The following is an 11,575-nucleotide window of genomic DNA, read 5'->3' as shown; positions in this document are numbered from 1 at the left end:
TCTATATCTTTAGTTTCAGTGTTTTTGTTTTATACATGAACTGTGATATATTTTATCAATATTTACAGAACTTGTTGACTAGGTAATTATAAATTTATAACTTGTATTTTCTGTCACTGTTCAATTTCATGTTTTCTGTGGTTATTTTTTTTTCTTTCATGTTGCTTTGTTAATCAATTCTTCTTCTTTTTAAAGTAGTTCTTCCCCTAAGAATCATGCAAATGTGATTCACTAAAAAAAAGTCAAAAATTATTTATGAAATGGACAATGAATTTCCACATGAAGTCTGCTGATAAAACATTTTATGCTATGTGTTGATATATTAGGTTATCTCTCTTTGAAAGAAATTAGCCATGCATTCCATTGACCTTTTTGCCACTGCTAGAAGAATAATTATACCAAACCTGTGATGAATTTAAATACTCTGAAGCAATCTTAGATATATAAAAAAAATTATGATTTCTATGTGTAATCTGTGCAAATTTCCTTATGTAAGTACCCTGTATCAGTTTCACAGTACAGATAGTGATGATTTATCATTATAATCGTATATTTCAAGTATTGTTTCAGCCAAGAGTCATGCAAAAGCAGATGATAAGTGACTCATGCATACCTCTATACAAAAATAGTGATTTTAGTAACTGGAAACCCTTTAGAATACCTAATGGATATCTACATACAAAGTGGCAGTGAAAATCAGGTTTTGGAGATATTTACACCAAAATATTCATTTAGATTCTACTGTGAATAAGTATGAGAAAATTTAGTAACCAGTAAAATATTCTTTCATAATATATAGCATTTCTAGGGAAACAATGCAAGGATCATATAAAGCGTTTAATAATCATCCAAGCTACTTAGCATTAAGAATAGGTGTAGATGCATGATCTTTAGATGGAGCCATACTTCAGTCTTAAGTATTATATGCTTTAACTAAGTCCTTTATTATAATACAATCTGGAAATGATGGACTATGTAAATCAGCTGTAGTGTATGCATTTTCCACAAAGTAAATTTCTAAACCAAACCCTTTTTGACTTTATGATTGGGTTGGTTTAAGCAGGTCTCCAGTTTACCAAGGTTCAAAATACATTTAAAGTAATATACAAAGGGACTTAAAAAAGTGTGGGTGTTTCGACATGCTTTTGGGTTACACAGCCAAATGTTCCACATATGAAAATCATATGGTGCTGGATTAATATGATAATCATATGTAAATCATATGAAAATCATATGATAGTCATGTGATAATTATATGATTCTCTTATGTTAATTTTGGCTTGAAAACATATGACAACCATATGTTTGTGAAAAACATGATTATCATATGGTGCTCGATTTGTGATAATCATGTGGTGCAAACCATATGATTCTCATGTGTGGCACATTTGAAGGGTTTGGTTTCAATAGGTTTCATTGTTCCAATTGTTATTATACTACTGCAATGCTAGAATTTGTCTGGCAAGCTATTTTTTGACGTATGTAGGAATGCGATTCCAACCTGTTATGTTGTAGTTCTTGTTAATACAGTACAATTTTTTTCTGTAACTTCCTCGACTTTAGAACAATCAAAGTCTACTGTGTATTTAGTTAAGGTTGTTATGTTTTTTTTTTCCATTTCATGGTAAAACAAAGTACATATACAGTGAAAACTGGCTCAGACAAATTACAGTTAAACCTCTCTCTGAAATTATTTGACCAATTAAAGTCAAACTTGACATGAAGGTTTCTTACAGTACTCTGCAAAGAACTGAAGTGGGGATTTTCAATCTGTCCAAAAACATGCCCGATTAACATAGGATTTCGTAAGGTGATCTTTGCAAATGTCTTTACTTCTGATTCAGTTGAATTGTAACAAGAATAAACCCTGGATAAATTGAAAGCCTGTCTTAACTAGATATCTTCTCGGATCCTTTTGTATCATTTTAATGCATATCAACTTGTGAAAACTAAGCACTAACCTAAATCAGACTAATGGGGGTGTTGTTTTAGAAAGGTTTCATTGTATAAAACAACCTTAGTTCCTTGTATATGTAACATTTGTGATTTTTATTGTTGTTGTTTTTAAAACTTTTCTCATGTTTCTTATGCACACTGTCTTTTCAGCACAAAAGGAAGCGACATTTAATTGGAAAAAAACTTGTTACAACGTGTGCATTTTGCCAGTTACAAAAATTTGGTTCTCTCTAGTATTAAGGGGAACAATTTAGTATTAGGATTACATTATGTATACATAAGGGGAATTTGACATCTTTGGCTAATCTTATAAGTCTCGAATGGATGCCTGAATTATGTAAATCTTCCTCCTACCCATATTTATACTGGACACCATGTAGCAGTAAACTATAATGTAACTCCCTCTTCTTTCATTGACACATGCCTTCTGTCTGTCCATCTGTCATTCTGTTCATCACTTATGGTTTCCAGAAAAAAAATTGAGAATTTGTTCAAACTTCGCTAAAATATACAGATTCAGTTCATTTTTTTTTTTTTTTTTGCAATCCCATATGTCGTTTATAAGTTCTGCTGATTTGACAATGTTCCTCTGTGATTTCCAGATGATAATTACATGAGAACCATTTGATTTTATTCGAAGGAACTGGGAAGGTAAGACCCATATTTGGCCTTTTTGCATGACTTGGAATTAGACATTTGTCATGGGAATATTTTTCATTGCTGTTCAGGATATTGAATGAATGATTTAGCATGTTAAACCATATATATAAGTAAATCATGTTTCTATGATTAAAAATATAAAGTCCAAATTTGGAAAATCTGCAAATTTTCCATCAAATATGCTGAAATTAGACACATTTTGGAACCTTTTTTTTTTTTTCAGAGAGTCTCTGGAAACTTGACCTAAAATTATTGTTCGTAATTTCTAAAAGTGACTTTGATGGGTGTCCAACTCAGTTGAGATGTTTCTGGCCCCAATCCTGGGTCATGTTGGCAAAGACCTTTGAAAGTGACAAAATTAGCATTGAAAAATGTCATTTTTCCCAATTTTGTTGTCTTTGGCAGGTTTTCACTTTCCATAAACTGAAAAATGATGAAATAGAGAGAATTTAAAACCATTTAAAAATATATAATCATCAATTTAAAAATGCATACATGCATTGTGATTTTGTCATGTGCTTTAAAACTTTCTTTTTTGGTAAAATAGGGTGCAAAATAGGGCCGGTATTGTACCTTCTCCATTGACATAATTCTTATGTACAGTTTTACTATGAAACACAGATCTAATTTGATATTCCCTTTGCGGGGGTCATGAAATAGAACCAAAGTTTAGTAACTGGCAAGTGTACTGAAAATGTATACCTCTTCATGATAGTGACTTTGCATTTGTTTGACATGTTGAATGTTTGAAAGAGAATATTTTATCTACAATTTTATGTATACTTTTGTGTTATGATTTAGGATTGTTATAGATGAGATCACAATTATTAAAATAATAATATATTTTATGTGAATTTGTCTTGTCCCCTTAGTCAGTTAATTCTTAACATACTAAATAGTGCTCAAATGTTTATTGGGACTAATCCTAGTGGTCCCTTTAGGGTGCAATGCATCAGAATAAACAGTAGTTTGCCAGTCCCCCTCTTTAAATTGAGAATAAATGAAAAAATGTTTATTGGTTGCATGTATATCTCTGATAGTAAATCTACTATTTGTTGTTAGAGAGAAGAGCCTCTTTCACAGCAGTTAGTAAGTGACTCTATCAGAGAGATTTAATACCAGGACATAGATTTTTTTGTGTCTTATAATTAAGAGAAACTTGTTGCAAATCTAAACAAAAGGTAAAATACTCCAATTACGAAATATTTAGAGATGTCACCACAAACACCCAAACACAAAATGTTTAACCTCTAGTGTGACTTCCTTCAGTAGTATAATCAGATAGGTTTTTAGGGCTTGGAAACCTTTTTTGGTGAAAACAAATTGTAATTGTGTACATGTTTTAAGGAAAAATTATCAATAATAGCATAGAGCTACCTTCCCTTTTCAAAGTTTTTGTATTGATGAATATTCTTAAACTTTGTTTTCCACCTCTGTTCATTCCCTGGTTAGACACTCCTAAAACATCTTCGATGTTCTGAGGGCAGAGAGAAAGAAGAAAATAACATCAGATGCTAAAAAATAGTGACACAAAAATAATATATTCTCATTTAATGAAAATAAGAACTTTAAAAAAGCTGTCATGGTTCAAACTCTGAAAATATTTAAAACTTAACAACTCCTTAGTACATGTAGTAAAATTGTCATTGCTACTATTAGTAACAGTGAAGCTTATTGGTCATTGCAATCCCCTGCAAATAAACTCCCACAATTTATTCGATAATGTTCAGGTGATCCTCTTTTGGTACACCATATTCAATTTTGTTACTTTCGAATGTTTCAATCAAACTGTCAACATATTTTTTGTGAAGTTCGTCGATCTGCTCTTTGGTAGGACTCTCTGTAGCTTCAACATGTATGGGATTGCCAACTGTAGAAGAGAAAACATGGTTTCAATGATGAAATTCTAAATAAGACTTTTACTAACATTTTAGTTCTTTTAAGTATATACTTTAAAGTTTGTTATTACATTTTTCCCCGAAGGCCCCTGTTGGTGCATCTGATAACAATTATTACTTTATTTGAGATTTTGTTTCCTATTAATGTTTTCTTTTACTTCACACTTTCTAAATGGATAATCTTTTAGCATCTAGACGTTCTTCGGAATTAGATTATTTGTTCTATATGTGACATATTTTTACATTCCTTTTGCGTATTTTCGTAGGCGTAGGAATGGGTACGGTTGGCACTGCTCCGACCGTACCAATAATTTTGACAGGTACGGTATGCCGTACCAATAATTTTCACATTTTCGCGGTAAGGCATCGTGTCCCTGTATCAAAACAGTACCAATAAGTTTTTGCTTCCTACGCCTATGATTTTTGCTTAGTATTTGTACACCTGCACAAACAATGGGTAAAGCAAGTCTAAAGCTGCTTGACTCCGTCCGTCCGTCACAATTAGCAGGTACATAATTTGTGTAATCTGTAACTCAAAAAATATTGAACCAATATTTTTCAAACTTTGCATAGTGTTTATCAAGGATGTGCGCATCTTATTAGGGAGAGAATTGGTTTCTGTATATTTCGTTTTACATTTAGGTTATTCCCGCCGTAACATATACTCACAAACTGTGTGGACTGGTTTTCTAAATGGCAACAAACCAAAAGTATATTGGAATACACCTCGACCGTGGAAAATGGGAGGCGAAAATCCAAATTTCGATGTCATAAAATTCTGTATCTTTCTAAGAAATGATCCTTCTGGGTTCTTGGCTTGTAGATACAGGTCTGTCTCGCCGAACGAATAAACAGGTACAAGGGATGCTCTACAATACAGACAAAAAATAAACCCAAATATATTCAAATTTGGTATTTCAGAGATTAGTTCGTTGAATACTATGACGTAGCGTACGGTATTGGTGTCATATTTGGTATAGTCGAAATCGGCAAAATTTCGACGTCTTTTTTGTATTGCGACGTACATCGTTCTATAATTGTTACATGTAAAAGGAAGTGTGCTTATTTATTTTTTTACATAAAATAACACGCACAACATGTTTTATTATTTAATTATCCGATTTGATATTAATTTCTTGTACGTTTTTGTCTATTGAAATGATCATATTACATCCTGATATGGTAAATAGTTTGGCATCAACCATTTGAATATGACTTGATGGAAATTTTATCCTCTGAGAAATTGAGGAATTATGAAAACAAATTTCGGGATGCGCTAAAAACAATGTAAAGCACCCTCACTAAAACAGAAAGCCAACAAACCTACACTCGGAAATCAAAATTGTGGAAGCGTATAAAGTGAATTTATTTCTTTCCTATTTGGTTTTATATCTCTAATGTAGATGTATGTATATTTCCGGATACATGTACTCGTTTAGGAATTCTAAGGTCTGTTACTAAACATAAAACATTGCTAAACATTACGAGAAAACAAATCCTTGGCAAAGCTTCCTCTTTGAGAAAATTTGAGAGCGAAATCTCCCGTTTTTATTATACAACGAAAAAGACTTGCGGTCGTATAATGTTATGGCACAGTCGTCCGCGTCGTCGCCGTGGTCTGGGGATAATACATTTACATCATAATTAGTGCTGCCATCTGGTAATTTGGCAGTAAGGGAGATTATCTTATAGCAAAGATGGCTGCCCCATGTAACCATAGATTTAGAGCAATTATCCTCTCTAATTAAGTAATTAAGTACAATATAGGAAAATGAACTTCAGATTCTGCTTGTATTATGTAGAGACTATCAATATACCACACATGTTGAAAAGGGTTCCTATTTCCTGAAAGACAAGAGCTATTTTCTATACTTATATTCAAATTCAACTAATAAACTGTATATCTTATAGGCTTTTATGAACAACTTCTAAAATCGTCGACTGGGTGAACAATTTGTTAACAAGTTAATTTTAAAGCTCGCGATAGGAGTCTTATTATTTGACCATTTTCGGTTCCCATGGAAACGGAGGAAAGAACGGTTGGTGTAAATTTAGACATCATCGACTTTCTATAATACTTTTGCCAAAAATATAATTATAGCATATCATAAAGTGTAAGAAAATACCAAAATTACACACTGCCAACACTGACTAACTTTAGGCAAATAGATCTATTCATGATAACGTACTGTACCAAGTCGAGAATTTCTGGCCTCTGTATTGTTTTGTTTTAACTTTCAGTTTACTTTAATGTTATTGGCGTGTGTAGGGGGGGAACTATTTCGCTGTACCTGTGTATAATGATGTTCTAGGGGCAGTTGCAGCCTGTCCTGTGATATGAAGGTTTCCTTTTCGATCGTTCTTTGAAAACAAATGGGTGGTCTAGAGCTGACATTTTTCATCCCAGTGAGGTTGTCTCGTTGACATATCCGCCATATCCATTCTCGTTAAATGTAAGTTGTATTCACAGTCGATACAGTACTGTTCGTTACAGCATGGTTAAGTGCTGTAATTTTAAGTAAGTACTGTTGTAGTACTGAAATATACAGTTAAGCTCTTGGTTCTGCTAGATCAAACACTTCATTTGAATCTGAATAACAGCACTGTCAGATTTCAGATTTGCAACAGTATATACTGTAAAATATCAGTACTACAACAGAACTGTAAATAACACTCCAGTTTCAGTACAAAATAGAACTGAATAAGCACAACTTAAGTAAATTATTGGAAGTGTATAGCTGTTGTGAAAGTAATCTTACGAAGAGTCTTAAATTTACGTCTGGCGAATGTGGTACTAATTTTACTTCATAAAATAGGGTTTAAAGCTACACCATAAGCCGTTAAATTACATACCCTGTCTTGAGTGCCATCTTTATAAAACCTTTTCTTTTCTTAAGTTTTAAATTGTATTGCCCCGGGTTCGCTTCTAGAGCCTCCAGAGCTCCACCTACCACCAAACCAATAGCTCGTCCAGATTTGTACTTAGTCAGTAAATAATTAATACTGTTATGTGTTACGGCAACAGAACCTTTAAAAGTATAAAAAAAAATACTAATATGAAGCTGACAAGTAATCTATAAATACCAAACCGCGTCTTGGAAATCCCAGGGTTGTCTCTGTGAACCGCCATTTAATCAGTGATGAAGTCGAAGGCGAAGGAAGCACAACCGGGTTTCGAGGATGACAAAATCGATTGGCGTTTTATTTTATTTCATTTATTTTGTTTTTGTTTATAGTTTGTTTCTTCTTTTTGATGTTCATAATGTTTTTTTTTCTGATTTTTTAAAATAATTTCAACGGATGACTAATACCCTCTTATCAAGAGTGTTACATTACTTTCTTAGAAAAGATAAAATCATTTCGCATGAATATCAATTCATGTACCTGATCCCATGAAATAATCCCTGTAAACTGGAAACTGGAAATGTCCAGCAAGAACCATCAAATATGGTGTTAGACCAGGAAAATGCTCGCTCCATCCAGAACCTTCTGTAGCAAAATGTCCAAACGCGCTGACACTGAGCACACCATGAGGATGGAAGCCCATTATATAATTTTTACTAGGGTCCAATTCTGCAGTTTTCACAATCTTTAATGGGAAATAATCGGCAAAATATTTCCAAATTTTCCATCGCCGAACCCAGTTAATTCTCCTGCCTCCTCGCTCACTCGTGTTCGCATCAAAGTAATAATAAACACCGTATAATAATGGTATATAATAGTAGTCTGTTTTGATTAAAATATAAAGAAATAAAAATAAACATCCAAACCCTAAGAATAAGAATGAAAAGACCCATTGACACACTGCAAAAGTTTGTATTCTTCTCTCTATCGGCACCTCGAATGGTGCAAACTCTATACCTAGAATCTTCGGCATTTTGAACTTGTCTGCAATACAAAATAATCCAATAAGTAATATAAGAGTAATCAAGAGAACCAAGGTTATAGCGGTAATCAAAAGAATGTAATCCAGGGACAAAGACCAGACATGGAAAACAGACATACACAACAAAGAACATAAAGTAATTAAAATCATACATACAAAGTAAGTTATCTATTCATATCATTTCTGTTGGTTTATCTTCGTTAATTCAACTATTTAACTTATAAAATATATGAATAAAATGTGTTTTTTACAATATTTAGAGGCCCTTTCCTCCATATCATGCACACCGGATATCCCAACATGAATATTGGTTCGTCGCGTGGAGTAATACATGTACATGTATTTTTTTATCAGCGGTTAACGAGTTTCAGTAAAAAAAAACTTGATATATTGTCCAAGACACTCGCGTTTGACCAGCCTGTAATAAACAATGTTAAATTGAGTTTCTCTCAGATACTTGAAGTCTTCATTTTCAAGCAATCCGATTCGAGGGATAGGAGGACTTGCTTTTGAGATTTTTATGGCATCGGACCCAGCTTTTACGTTTCAAGACACGCAAAAAAAGATATGTAGTGAAAATGATTCGCCTATTGCCACGTATATCGATATCCACATCAGTGGCGGATCCAGTGGATAGTTACAAGGGTCGGAATTCCTACTGGTCCCTGGAACGGTAAATAAACCAGTTCTGTGTGAAACGGACCCAACACTTTACCCTAAAATCAAAATAGGACTAGACATAAAATCAAAGACTGAAGTCTTCAAAGTCGCTAATCGTCAAATATTCTATGTCTCTAGCTTGCTTTCAATATCCCAGCGAATTCATTGCTCTACTAAACTTAACTTCCAATCAGTCGTTGATTTTTTTTTAAATGTAAGGACTTTGTTCAGAATTTAAAAAAAAAAATCACAAAATTTAGTGAGCTGAAACTTGATGATTTTAAGTTTATTGACAATAAACATTCATGTTTTTTTTTTCCATTTCATATCTTTTGACATATCGGGCATTTGTACATTACTAGCAAAATAAGTGTTTTCTTTTTTCGAAAATAATATATATTTGACATTTTTGAACGATTATGTCGGTTTTAAAAGCTCATTGGAGCTTGTGTTGAAATATTTTATATTAACCGACTTTACTTTTGAACTTTGAACTTAGTTGTGTAACGGAACATTTCGTCAATTGGCTAAGATCTCCATCGCAGTCGCGATATGCTCTATTTAAAATCGGGTGACCGTAACCGTGATGATCCGAGTGTTTCTCAATCAATACAACTCAGAGAATAGATGTTTCGCAGCTATATTACAGACAATTCAATGCTCACCGATCATTTCATCTTTTCATGTAATGAAAACAAAGGTTCGATTAAGACAGTTCTTACTGTCTATTGAATAGATAATTTACTTGTCATTTGGATCAATTAACATAAAATGGGGGGCATTTAAAAAAATTGGATCTGTAGGTCGTTAAATTGTTTTTCAATCAAGGTCCAAAATTCTGACAAAATAACAGGTTCAAAGGAAAAAGTAAAGGGATATAATTTCTCAATTGATCCGAGGTGCAGAGTAAAAAAGAAATAAAAAAAGCTTGATAATCACTGTATATACACACTACATTCATATATGATGACAGTTTACCTGGACAATACTGTCAACATATCTACTTACACTCAACAGACTTTAAATACATTTAAAGTATGTTAAATACCCCCTCTTCCTTTTTTGATTAGGTGTATTCTGTTCAATTTTCAGTTAGTTACAATTATAAATACAAATATGTAGGAAAATCATGTTAATTCGCACATTGAGCAAATATGAGCAAATAATAGCCTAAAGCCCCATATTTTCAGGGACAGTTCGGATCGAACCCCCTCAAAATGTCTTGATCTGCCCGCGCTAATTTCTATGCTAAAATTACTGACTGTATAGTGATCAATTTCATAGCATGCCTTTTTCACGAGCTAGTAAACATGCCAAAAAACTGCAATATTTTGTAGAAATATGTATAAACTTACTTTTTGTATTCTGTAGCTACATCTGCATGTATAAGATGGGTTCAAGGTTGAAAATCCACGTAAGATACGATCACAGTAGAGTACATGTAGTAAAACGTACACTATAAATATCGTGGTAGTATCAACACATACATGGCTGATAACTGTGTGTAGGTGTCCTGTTTAATTTTTGTATTCCCCTTGTTATCTTTGACCTCGAATGAGACTTCGAGTTATAGATTATTTATATAATAAGGTGTAAGTGCACTCCAGCGGATCCCCAACGAGGTGTAACGTAGGTAACGGCTAACAGCTGCATGTTTCTATTAGTTTCATGCACAATTTGGGAAAATTGAGCAAATGATAGCCTGGAATCCACTTTCCTAAATAACTGGATTAACCGCTTTATTAGCTGGTCGATCAAACCGTTCATTTAGCATTGATATAATCTGTTCAAAAATTTTGCAAATACTATTCACCATCGCTACTTACAGCACAGGTACAATTATATTGCCTAGAAATTAACCTAGATGCACCGCATGCGAACTGATCGATAATAATTACGACCATGCATGGTGAAAAAAGACGTTGTCTTATGATTTCAAAATGTAAGATGAAACTTGTTAATACATAAATTTAGTGACCATTTACAAGTCATCAACCATACATGGTCACCGTACAATGTAGTTATAGGTCAATTTACTGAACATTTTGTTGGAATAATTTCAAGTGTATTTCCTTAAAATATAGTACATGTTCTTTTAATCCTTAATATGTGATGGTTCATATACTTTATATTTGCATTAGTTAATATTGTCATAAAATCAGTAGCCATGGTAACGTACTGAAAAAAAATATTATAGTTTTAGTACAAATCAGAGTTGCCTTTCCAAAACTAAATTCCAAATACCATATAAGGCAGTTAGAAACTACCACAAGAGGAAAAAAAACACATACACGGAGAAAGTGGGAAAAGTTAAAATAATAACACTCTTTTTCTTTCATTTATGGTAATTTTAGTTCTTACATAATTAGATACTTCAAAAAATTAAATTAGCTGATGCTGAGGAGAGGTAGGGAACTGAAACATTCCAGATACCTTTCTTCATATAAATTACACCTGTTGATAACACCTTTATCCTTAACTTGTTTTTCCTTGTCCCGATATCTCGGATCTGGAC

The 11,575-nt window shown here is 33.0% G+C and overlaps 1 protein-coding gene across 1 annotated transcript; it reads right to left on the bottom strand.

The window, feature by feature from the left end:
* Nucleotides 1–4,152: 4,152 nt before the first annotated feature.
* LOC148626645 (2-acylglycerol O-acyltransferase 2-like) lies at nucleotides 4,153–10,554 on the bottom strand. The gene is made up of 5 exons (XM_088570807.1): nucleotides 10,416–10,554; nucleotides 7,899–8,402; nucleotides 7,368–7,542; nucleotides 5,184–5,383; nucleotides 4,153–4,486 (listed from the first exon to the last, which is right to left on the bottom strand). The coding sequence occupies exons 2-5, from the start codon at nucleotides 8,389–8,391 to the stop codon at nucleotides 4,329–4,331; spliced, it is 1,026 nt and encodes a 341-aa protein (XP_088426933.1). The 5' UTR covers nucleotides 8,392–8,402; nucleotides 10,416–10,554; the 3' UTR covers nucleotides 4,153–4,328.
* Between the last annotated feature and the right edge of the window lie 1,021 nt (nucleotides 10,555–11,575).

The sequence above is a fragment of the Perna viridis genome, chromosome 2, assembly GCF_037379345.1.
Source record: "Perna viridis isolate PV_CMFRI_1.1 ecotype Kerala chromosome 2, ASM3737934v1, whole genome shotgun sequence".
Classification (NCBI taxonomy): Eukaryota; Metazoa; Mollusca; class Bivalvia; order Mytilida; family Mytilidae; genus Perna; species Perna viridis.
This window is presented reverse-complemented; position numbering and strand designations above follow the sequence as displayed.

What these genes read in the sequence shown, in the direction of transcription:
- LOC148626645 (XM_088570807.1), bottom strand. Translation starts at nt 8,391, where the DNA reads ATGCCGAAGATTCTAGGTATAGAGTTTGCACCATTCGAGGTGCCGATA. An exon ending in AAGATGGCACTCAAGACAGG is followed by an intron (nt 5,384 to 7,367) that starts GTATGTAATTTA and finishes TCTGTATTGTAG; the next exon opens with AGCATCCCTTGTACCTGTTT. An exon ending in AAAACCAGTCCACACAGTTT is followed by an intron (nt 4,487 to 5,183) that starts GTGAGTATATGT and finishes TCTCTTCTACAG; the next exon opens with TTGGCAATCCCATACATGTT.